At 39.7% G+C, this 11,479-nt stretch overlaps 2 protein-coding genes across 2 annotated transcripts in view; both read right to left on the reverse strand.

The window, feature by feature from the left end:
• Window positions 1–2,077: 2,077 nt before the first annotated feature.
• LOC102294941 (small ubiquitin-related modifier 2) lies at window positions 2,078–7,343 on the reverse strand. The gene is made up of 4 exons (XM_005947875.2): window positions 7,219–7,343; window positions 6,195–6,326; window positions 4,157–4,228; window positions 2,078–2,591 (listed from the first exon to the last, which is right to left on the reverse strand). Exons 1-4 carry the CDS (start codon window positions 7,237–7,239, stop codon window positions 2,526–2,528), a joined length of 291 nt encoding a protein of 96 aa, XP_005947937.1. The 5' UTR covers window positions 7,240–7,343; the 3' UTR covers window positions 2,078–2,525.
• Window positions 7,344–7,999: 656 nt separating this feature from the next.
• LOC102294444 (ADP-ribosylation factor-binding protein GGA3) overlaps window positions 8,000–11,479 on the reverse strand; it is an 11,121-nt gene continuing 7,641 nt past the window's right edge. The window contains exons 14-17 of the mRNA XM_005947874.2: window positions 11,144–11,343; window positions 10,198–10,367; window positions 9,960–10,070; window positions 8,000–9,756 (exon numbers count right to left, since the gene is read on the reverse strand). Of these exons, the coding sequence (XP_005947936.1) occupies window positions 9,646–9,756; window positions 9,960–10,070; window positions 10,198–10,367; window positions 11,144–11,343 (592 nt within the window). The 3' untranslated portion in view covers window positions 8,000–9,645. The remainder of the gene's footprint in view (window positions 9,757–9,959; window positions 10,071–10,197; window positions 10,368–11,143; window positions 11,344–11,479) is intronic.

The following is an 11,479-nucleotide window of genomic DNA, read 5'->3' on the forward strand; positions in this document are numbered from 1 at the left end:
ACAAAGATGTTATCCTGGGTGGAGACACAGTCATTCATATACAGGGTGGAGAGTTTGGGGCTGAGGCAACAGCCCGCCGAGGACCCTGTGCTGACTGTAAGCGCAGCAGACGCTCGTCCTCCCATTCTCACCACCTGTGGTCCATCTGTCAGGAAATCCAGAATCCAGTTGGGACGCCAAGGTATGTCAGCTTCTTGGTCAGCTTGCCCGGACGTATGGTATTGAAAGCAGAACTGGAGTACAGTATAAGCATCCTGCTCTACATTCTGCTACTCTTCAGATGTTGCAGAGTGTGGTGTAAGGCTATTGCTATTGTGTCATCCACTGATCGATTGGGACAGCAAGAAAACTGGAGCGGATGGACAGTGTCCGGGACCATGTGGTTGATATGTGTGAGAACCAGTTTTTCTAGGCACTTTATGGCAACTGGTGTGAGTGCCACTGGCCTGAAGTCATTTAGGGTGGTTATGTCCAGTCTTTTGGGGGCTGGTATGACTGTGGAGGATTTTCAAATGCATGGGACTAAAGCCTGGGATAATGACAGGTTGAAGACATCAGCAAACTTCTTCTCTTAACTAACTGAAGCCTTTCATTGAACTACCAAAAAACACTAATTGGTACTCTCTTTCTAACCAGACATGTGGCAGCACTTATGCTATAATTTTGTTTGTATTTAACAAAATAAAAATGTAGAGATAAGTGTACACATTAGTTTTTGACTGCTAGTGAAATTTGTTTTCTTTACAAATAACTTTCACTGAACTAACACACCCAAACCCTCAACATGTTTGTACTCTCTGCTCATAATGTCTTCATATTAAATACGTTTCTGCTTTTTAAAGAGCTTACTTGAACATTGCACTCAACAAAAAACATATACTTCCTAACAAAAAAAGGAACTTCAAGGGCCAAACTGCAAAATTGAATTTCTTCTTGTCAACATACTGGCTGCAAGCATCCCATGGGCTGCAAATTTGAGACCCCTGTTCCAGATGAATAGGCGTAGGACTCAATACATGGGCCCAGAAAGGAATTGAGAGAAAAAACAAAGAGAAAAAACACCATGCTGCCGGAACATTGGTCAGTCTGGCCTCAAAAGTGACTACTCAGCACAAGAGTAGTTAGAATTACAATTACAAGAAAGCCTATGACACAATGAGTCACAAATGGACATGAACAATCAAAGGGACCCTGAGAACAACACTAGAGGCCGTCTAGTGCAAAAGTACAATTGCAGGATTTACCAAGACCTGAACCCTCTCAGCCATATCATTAAGACTGGCTCCAGATACAGACAACAGAATGGAGCAAACGTTAACCACCTCCTCTACATGGATGACCTCAAGCTGTATGCCAGCCACGAATGAGACATCAATTCCCGAGTAAGATCAACAGCAACATCATCGGAATGCCATTCGGACTGGTTAAGTGCAGTCAGATGGCAAATAAAGAGAAGGAACATAGTGAGAAGCAAAAGGACTATTATTAGAAAGCAAGATTGAAAATATTGAGGACAGTACTTTAGAATCCCCCAGCAAACTGGAGCCATAGAGACCCGTGGGAAACTATGAAATACCTGCAGTAAGGCCAGTTCTGACAAGTCAGCTGAATGGAAAGAACAAGAACAAAGATCTATGTTCAGAAAAGTGTAGTGTAGTCTAGGAACAGCAAAGACGCTGCGCAAGACTCAAACTCCAAGGCATCTGGTAGAGGGACTAAGCTTGAAGAATAAAGACAATAGCAGGGCAAGTGGGGACATGCATATGCACACACAGCTCATTACGTCATTCAAGAGATCATTATCTAGACACTGATTACTTTTGAAAACTGACTACATATCCACTGTATTTTATTGGCTACGGAATAATGGATAATTATATATTTGGCTGCTAAAAGTGCTTACATCATAACCACACATGAAAACTGCTATCTGATGATTATAATTTGAAGACGTGTCAGCATTTCCTCTTATTGCATGGAAACAAATGAGAAGGACATTCAAACCCACAATTTTAAATGACTGCAGCAGTACCTGCAAACAGTTTTCAGATGTGACAAAAACACACATACACACAGATTTGTAAAAAAAAAAGAAAAAAAAAAGACTCATTTTATTCCAACAATACATTTTTATAATAACAACAGATGTCAGTGAATTTAAAACACCGGGTTACATCAATCAAACCTCCATCTTTAATCAAAGCCTTGGTAAGTATAAAAGCAAAAGCAGGACCAAGTGTTCTCTTCCGAAATTAAAAAACAAACAAAAACAGTTTCTCGTTTCTTCAGCACATTAGACTGACTGCAGCCTACTTATTGTCTGCACTGCGCTGTTCAGACATGTTAACATGTCACGTAACATGGCAGTGTGATCAAACTCAACACTAACTGTGCTGCCTTTGAGTATTTTGTGTAAATATTCCACTGGATCGTATCAACACTGGTCATGAGCATTTGAAGACTGGGTATAACAAAGATGTTCAGGGATGAAAGGGGGAGGTAGGGATGTTCATAGGAAACAGTCTTTAAAGAGGAGAGCCTCCAGTTTGCTGTTGGAACACGTCGATTGTATCTTCATCCTCCATTTCTAGCTGCAAAAGAAAAAGACAAGAAAACTTTTTAAATATTAGAAGGAAGTACAAATGCTTTAAAAGGTGGCTGAAGCCACCGTGCTGCAACCCACTGGTATGTTAAAAGACTTGACAAACAAGTTATTACTCAGTGAGCTGCAGTATGAACCACAGATCTTACTTCTTTCTGAACGGACTCGATGTTTGTTTCCCAAGCCCATAAACTCATCAAGAAAGTGTTCAACGAGGTCACAGAGGGAGGAAGCCAGGGGCCATTTTCCCACAATCAAAGGTTTTTCAACAAAAGGATTGCTCGCCCTCTGGTGGCCATTAAAATATAAGACACATCCATGTTGACTACAGTTTTTTAAGCCTTGAGGCCTGTACTATGAAGCAGGATTTGTACCCATCTCACTAACTTCAGGGCTATTTATTGATATATTCTGAAAGCTGTTCACTTCTTGCTGTTCTGGAGAAGGTTATACTCAAGATAAGAGATAAACAGGTAGAAAACTGCCTACTGAGCACTCACTTTTCTGGAAAAGTATCATCACCATTCCTGGAAGATCTCTTCAGATCTCCTAAGAAGGTCCAAAAATATTTAATAGCATCTAAAGTTTTTGTCTTTGCCAACCTGCTCTTGGGAAGCAGCTTAATTTCTGCTTTTTTCCCCCCACTTGTCAACTGCAAGTTCAGAAGATTATCCTATAAGCATTAATATGCTCCTAAAACATAAGCATATCTAAACATTAACTCAATGAAATAACAATTGTAATCCATCATCTCGTCCTGTGTTTTAATAACAGACCTGTAATACTTGTGTGTAAACCTACACAGCAGTTACTATTGTGTGCTTAACCTCTTCAATTTTTTTTTTAAAAATATCATAGCTTTTAATTTTTGTTGTGTGTGTGCTGTCACTACAAAGTCCATATGCATGATTGGTCATATGTTGTTAATGTCACCCCTTTTATGTGAAGGTGCTTGTAGACAGGCTGTTATGAGAATATAAAAATACTTAATGTATCAGTGTATTCATGTATCATACCTGATTTATCACCCAGTGTTTTGACTGTTTTCCGCTAAACATCATAGTAAAAACATTATGTTCTGCACTGACATGAAGGGAGTACTGCAAACGCAACAAGTAGTTAGATCTGTTCATCACAGCTCTTATGCAAACTCTATGCTCTTTCTGTATACAACACTAAGTATTATAAACTCTTTCTCGGTCTAGTAGTAGTACAGTTGTAATGCAGAATTACTGCGTCTTTGAGTTTATGAAAGTAAATGGTATATGCTGATAACATATCAGCTGAAATGCAATCTCGGGACTGCAAAAACAAATAAAAAATCAAACCAAACCAAAACAAAAAAGGATCGTGTTGGCCTGGCCTGGAATCCCCCAAACAGCTGATTGGTTTGTGAGTACTGCAGCATAATGCAGTGAGTTTACATGTAGTAACTAATATGAAATGTAAGATCCGGAGTAGCAAGAATGTGAGGACCAAGGGTTATTCAGCCGTAGTTCACAATAACGAAAATTGTTTCCAAAAGTGCACAAAAACAAGAGCGTGTACACATACCTGAGAAGGTGTGTCTGTTTCATTGATGGGCTGACCGTCAAATCGAAATCGTATTTGCCTCATTGACAGCCCCTGAGTGGAAAAACAAATGTTTACTTTTAAACATCACAAGGCATTTTTGTGACCGCAGGTTTAAAACACTGGCTGTGAAGTGCAATACCTCCAGTTTCAGGAGAACCTTTGTTGTTCCCCATCTCTCACTACTGACCACTAAACTAAAAAACCTCTTCAAAATTAGATGTAAATAAAGAGGGTGGGATAAAAGGAAATTATGTGGTTAAACTTGCTGCAAGACAATAAAAACAGTAACACGCTGACCAAAATTAAATAATACAATATATTACAAAGTTACATATATGAGAAATAGCTCTAACATATACAAATAACACAATTTATAAACATCTAGAATTTTACAAAGATTAAATATATATGATTGACATTTTACTCTAATCTGCAATCCTTTATTTTCAGTACAGAGGACGTGCAAGAAGGGGTAACTATCACACTGTGTACTGCGCATTAGATGGGGAAGGACTGATGTTGCACACCTATTATGTATAAAGTAGACCTTAGGTGTTTTTGAAGACTCTTAACTTTCAGATAAATTTAAGGTTGTCTGGATTGGGCCAAACCTTTCCTCCGGGTACCATGTGAGTAATGACAAAATTAAAACAAAGATGTGTTTCTATAGGGCCAAAACAAAGTCAAGATCGTGGGGGGCAATACATACAAACAATTGGTCTTCACACAGTTAAAGCAAAGAGCCTTGTTACCATAGCTAACAGAAGTTGATGCGTCATCTGATATTTTTGACCATCTGATATACTTAAACATAATATAAGCATAAATAAATTAAGCCAATTAATAAAAATACTGGTTCAAAACATATGCCTTAGTTTTGAATATTTGCCCTATCCATCCATCCATCCATCTTCATCCGCTTATCCGAGGTCGGGTCGCGGGGGTAGCAGCCTAAGCAAAGAGGTCCAGACCTCCCTCTCCCCAGCCACCTCCTCCAGCTTGTCCGGGGGAATACCAAGGCGTTCCCAAGCCAGCCGAGAGATATAATCTCTCCAGCGTGTCCTGGGTCTGCCCCGGGGCCTCCTTGCCAGATGCCCGAACCACCTCAGCTGGCTCCTTTCGATGTGGAGCAGCAGCTGCTCTACTCTGGGCCCCTCCCGGATGGCCGAACTTCTCACCCTATCTCTAAGGGAGAGGCCAGCCACCCTTCGGAGGAAGCTCATTTCCGCCGCTTGTATCCGCGATCTCGTTCTTTCGGTCACTACCCACAGCTCGTGGCCATAGGTGAGGGTAGGGACGTAGATCGACCGGTAAATTGAGAGCTTCGCTTTTACACTCAGCTCCCTCTTCACCACGACTGACCGGTGCAGCGTCCGCATAACTGCAGCCGCAGCCCCAATCCGTCTGTCGATCTCCGGCTCCCTTCTCCCATCACTCGCGAACAAGACCCCGAGATACTTGAACTCCTCCACTTGGGGCAGGAAGTCATCCCCGACCCGGAGTGGGCACTCCACCCTTTTCCGGCTGAGAACCATATTTGCCCTAATGGATGTCAAAATATAGCTTCCCCCCCCCCTCCATTCTGATTTGGCAAGAACCATTATTTTTAAATGTCAATTTCTTGGTCTCTGGAATAGGGATGACCAATTTTAGAAGACCAGCAACACATTTAACCTCCTAAGACCCAAACTCTTTCATGGCATGCATTTTAAAATTTTCTTTGCTATTTGGCTTGATTGGGACCTGATGAATGTAAAAACAAAGAATTACCAGATTTTTTTTTTACCTAATTTTTCTTTCTGAGACAAATGAGATCCACATATGAGGCAATGGTTTTAAATTTTGATAGAACAGTGGCAGTATAATGTCCTCATAAGTGGATATCAGGCCCTTGTAGAGAAAAATTAAGTATTTTCGTCTAGACATCCCAAAATGTGATGTCCACATATGTAGACACCAGGTCCTAGGAGGTTAAAGATACTTATAAGAACCAGTTAAAATTGTGTCCCAGTCTCACCTGCCGTTCACAATAAGCTTTCATCAGTTTGCTGAGAGGAGTGTGCCTTTTGATCTTAAACTGCACCACTGAGCCATCCTGTCCTGCCACCTTCAGGTTGATGTGCTCATTGTTCTCAGTCTTTACTCCCTCCTAAAGACAAAAAACAAGTTCATAGAAAGTCAGATTATTTAGAAAAAAGGGGGAGGTGTGACTATTTACAAGAAACTGCGCCCGCCATTTCAAATTCCGAGTCATAGGTGTCTTGCATATCTCAGCGATACCTCATTGTCTTCAAACAAAAGTTAATTTCACAATACGTGTGTGGATTTACGTTTTTTTTGCTTGTTTTTTTAATCCTCCGCGACACCAGCCTGTCTGATGTGCGTAGAGCGGGAGACTAGCGTGGGTACCGAGAGCAATGAGGACTAGATTTACAACTTCAACGTTAGCATTAGCTATAGGCAACTCAAGCAACAATGGCCTTCAATACAACAAGATGCACAGCGGCCTAGCAAGGATTCAAATTATACTACTTGTGCTATTAACAAAACCCTTATCTCTTTACCCAGGCGTATGGCTAGCGATTGAGTACAACGGTACCCTTTTTTAAACTTAAGATTCGTTTACACATTACGGCTTTTGTTGTTTTGTACCGTTTATGTTGTTCTGTTCTGTCTCAGCGTTAACTCGCTTTTCTTGAACTGGTGCTTAATCTAGTCGGATATCGGATAACTACATTTTCCATTACATGTGCATTACTCATAACGATGGCAAAAATTTAGAGGTGCCGATTAAAAATTATTTTACAGAAAATATAGATTTCTTTTGAAAATACACCAATGGATCGAGTCGGTTAGCCACGTTAGCTTATTATGCTAACTTCACCCGTTAGCTTCCTAGCAAATACCGTAAAGTTAGCGCATGTTTGAAGCGGTCTTTGGTGTTATACGATTCGAAATAATTGTACGAACTCCTTTTCATCAGTTTACCGTGTACATTCAACTTTGTATGGGCTCTGATTCATTTAAAGTCCAATCCTCACCTTGGCCTTTCCATCTGCCATGGCTGCTGCTGAGGACTGTCTGCCTGCGTCTCGCCTGTTCTGCTGCTGCTGCGGCTGCGCAGTGTAGCGCGCCACTTTGCGTCGGCCGCAATACAGTGAGCGAAGAGCCCGCGTTTCATTTAACAGCAATATAGTTCATGGCTCCAGTATCGTCAAGTTAATAAAAATGAGTAAGCGACGTTTAGATGCATATAATCTGGGGATACACTCACCATCTGGCATTGGAAAAGAAATAAATACACCACATGGACTATGTTTGGTTATATTAATGCACTTCACATACAGCAAACAGGATAAAGAGCAAAAAAAAGTTTTGAGTATATTACTATGATTTTATTAGGCCCTGGGATAGGTTAATGATTGGCAGAAACATTGATTTTCCAGCATTTTATTTTTTCTACAGTGTATAATCTAGGTTCTATTAAAAAAGTAACTTCCCACCAATAAAATATTATATAGTATTACTTTTTCCACTTTAAATGACAGAGTCTTTTAAAACTACTTCAGCTTGAAACATGTTAAGTTGAACTGATTAATTTTTGTTACCTGCAAACACCATCTGAAATGAGCATCCCTAAATAGGCTGTAGTTCCTCTGTGTCCATATACACCACTGAGTGTTTCCCATGGCCACAACTTACAATCAGCAGCAGTGCATAGCTGGTGGCATGGTGTGCAGGTCCCAGGTTCAAACTCAGACTGTTGCAGTCTTTGTGGGAGGCAAACATTTGAAGAATATCAAAATATGGAGATGGACAAAATGCAATACAATACATTTACTGTTATTGAATTAGAAAGCCACACCCTGCATTATAAACTAAGACAAAAGACTTAAAGGTGGACCTCTCTCTCACACATACGATTATCCAACAACATTTATTTCAGTAGCAAAGCAGCCTTGAAGAAAAAAAAGAAAAGGCAAAATTTTGCTGCTTGCTTTGAATGGGAAAAAGCAGTAACACCTGGTGGGCAACTATAAAAATAAAAAAAACTGAAGGAGAGTACTCCAAAATAAAACCTTAACATAACGGAATGAATTAGTCAATGTCAAAAATAAATGTAGGATCAAAAATTGTATTTCAATGACTTTCAATGGGGCAAAATGTGGCAGTTTTGCATACCTTAGACATTTTTCAAGCTAATTTAAGGACCTGAGATAACAATTCTAAAATTGAAAAACATTCAGTTGCATTTACACTGATTTTGAACACTGAAAAAAAAAAAAAAAGTCATGTTAAAAGGTGTAACATAAATAAAAACCATCCCAGTCTTTATTTATCCATGCACAGAAGTAGTTGTTCAAAAATGCAATGACAAGGTAATTTAACAATATGACAAATAAATAAACTTATAAGAAATATGTAGAGAACCTCCAGCACACATAACTCCAAGAAGATAGAGATAAAGAGGTCACAATTCTGTATGAACACATGTAAAGTTACCCAGTGGTTATGCCTTGACCTATGGCCGCCGTTTCTTCTGACAGGAATTAAATTTCCTTGTTAAGCCCATCTCTAGTTTGCTAAATAATGTAACGTTTATAACAAATCTGTATGACTATTTGGTAACATTAAAGACTCTGAAAAGCACACTAACTTGTTAATCTATTAATACAATACTCAAAGTATCTATTAATAAGGGGTATGCAGAATACAGCTGACAACTGCATCACCATACATTACGTTAGGAGTTGTGATAGCTTCCTCACTAACCAAAATAAATACATTCATGACAATAAATACTGAAATACTAAAAAAAAACCATAAGTGGTGAGTATAAGAGGCTGAGCTGTGATTTCCTGTAAAACCCAGAAGAAGAAAAGTATTCAGTTGTAGTTTTGAGCCAGACTGGAAGTGACCAATTTCCAATCAGCCAATATTGGAGTGATTTTTCAGAAATAGAGGGGCTCTTGTTCGCTTCAGCCTGTCTCAACTGTAAAAATCTTACATAGTCATCAAGAAATCATGTGAAACTCTGATTGCGATCACCTGCTCATACAACCACAGTTTCATAATCATTTTAACCTCTATGCAAGACTGCCGTTTTCAAAAGTGCAACTATTCTCCAATAAAACAGAGACACAAATAGGAACATTAAAATTATATCAAAAGGGTACTAAAAAAAATTGAAAGCACGACAATATTTAAAATTCACCAAACAACCACCATTAGCATTCAGACAGTTCATTTTGTTAGTAACTGCATCACACTGACTACCTCTGGTATCGTAATAAAATTACTGTATTTGTGCTACATCAGCAGACCATCTTCAACTCTCTGAAATCCAACAACGTTTATCAAATATTGAAACTCTGCCTGAAAGCTTTAATATTTTGCTTTCTTTTGACCATAGCAGAACACTGAAAGCCAAATCGTTCAAGTAGTCTTATAGCGATCAGCCTACAGAGCTATAGAGCTCCCCATTTATCAACAGGTGGAAAATCATTCACCTCCCCCACTTCTGTGAATGGCTGGTCTCCCAGCGTGAATCCCAATTTATATCTCATCCGGACCTTTTCCTGCAAGACATAAAAGCAGAACATTTCAGTTAAGGATCACACTGAGCCATTAACCATTATTTTCTCATATTGACTGACAAGGAAGACAGTAAAAGACGTTTCACTGTGCTTTACTGAATGAACAGCTCAACCGAGTAAGCGCTCTGTCAATAAATAAATGCTTAAATGCATGGACACCAGAAAAGCTCAAGGCTGAGCTTTACCTTGAGAGGATTGGCAAGCAGCATGATCTGAGTGACGGCAGCAGGGGGAAGTATTGGGTTAAAAGAGGCCAGCTCTGTCCCTGAGGGTGGCTGCAGTTTTACTTTCATCGTCTGGAGAATTGGCAGAAGAGACATCCACATACATCAAACACAAGCTGCATCCCACCCAAATTCAATTTTTACTGAAATCTAATCTCATGATGGAGGAACAGTGTTACGTATGGACGTCATGTTTTACCCTGGGCACAGCAGCCTGCAGAACAATGTTCTTCACCGGCTGAGTGGCTGTGTTAAGCATGGACGCCACCATCACCAGCACATCCGGCCTGCCTGGTGGAAAGTCGGTGGCGAAATGCAGCAGAACGCGAACACCATTTTTATCATAAGCTGTCACTGGGCACACTTTACCTAAAAGTGTAGGTAGCGCAAAGAAAAAGAATAAACTGAGATTACTTCATAAACTGATAAGCCAGTACACACGACCCTCAACACAGTCATTTGAGTCAGCTAGAAGAGATTTCTGCTTTCATGCACATCGTTCCTTTCGTGCATGCTGCGATGCTTAATTTCCGATCACAGTGAGAACATAAAACTAACAGTATTAGTAAGTTTTTCACTGTCAATTTGTTATTCACTTTTTCACTGTCACCAGTAATGACCATATGTTCATTTTCTCCCATCTAACAATTATGTTTTGACAAAAAACACCTGGAGGTCAGTGAACCATCTGCAGTACGCAGGCACGAATGCGTTCCCAAAATCTCTCAGGTGATTATTCTCTCTACAGGATTTTCTATCGAAGTAGATAGATGGTCAAATAGCAGCCAACATTTTAAATTACTGGTTGGCAAAACAAAAATGTCCTAATAAAAACAAAATACATCTTCACATTTTGAGAACATAAAGCTTTTTTTTGAACAGCTTTTACACTGGTCCTTTTCAGTGAAAATCTACTTCAGAAATCTACATTTCCAATAGGTTTTAAGCACTTAAAATAGTGTTAAGTGCTTAATAGAGTAAACACCATTTTTCCATCACTGAAAACCTTCAGAAAGACATCAGATGATCTGGTTTGACCTCAAATTAATCTTGTCAAGGACCCTGAGCAAACACTCCAATGGGCTACAAAAACCTTCACTTAAGAGATAAACATATAGTCAGTAAAGACCACTTAGTGAACTCACTTGGCTTAATGGTATCAAGAGGGACAAATACATTGGCCAGGGACACCTCTTGTCCTCTACCTGGACTTGACTGGCTCAGGGGTAGAACAGGGGACAGAGAGCGCAACAGAGGGCTGTCATCTGCCTGACTCTTGATAGACAGAGGAGCAGACCATGCATGTATTCCTTCTGATATAATTTGGGTGGATGTGGCTTCAAGACTGAAAGACAAAGAGCAAAGAAAATGTTTGAAAAAACCCCCACATTTTTTGTGATTTTGCCTCTGTACACCACCACAGTGGCTTTTAACATTCCACAATCAAAATGTGATGTAAGTGCAGACTGATAAATTGGATT

This window comes from Haplochromis burtoni, unplaced genomic scaffold (assembly GCF_018398535.1).
Source record: "Haplochromis burtoni strain Fernald_Lab_line unplaced genomic scaffold, NCSU_Asbu1 Contig_544, whole genome shotgun sequence".
Lineage (NCBI taxonomy): Eukaryota > Metazoa > Chordata > Actinopteri > Cichliformes > Cichlidae > Haplochromis > Haplochromis burtoni.

Coding starts and splice junctions, on each gene's coding strand:
- LOC102294941 (XM_005947875.2), bottom strand. CDS start 7,239: ATGGCAGATGGAAAGGCCAAG. Junction 4,229..6,194: donor AAGCTTATTGTGAACGGCAG/GTGAGACTGGGA, acceptor TTTTCCACTCAG/GGGCTGTCAATGAGGCAAAT. Junction 2,592..4,156: donor AAACAGACACACCTTCTCAG/GTATGTGTACAC, acceptor TTTCTTTTGCAG/CTAGAAATGGAGGATGAAGA.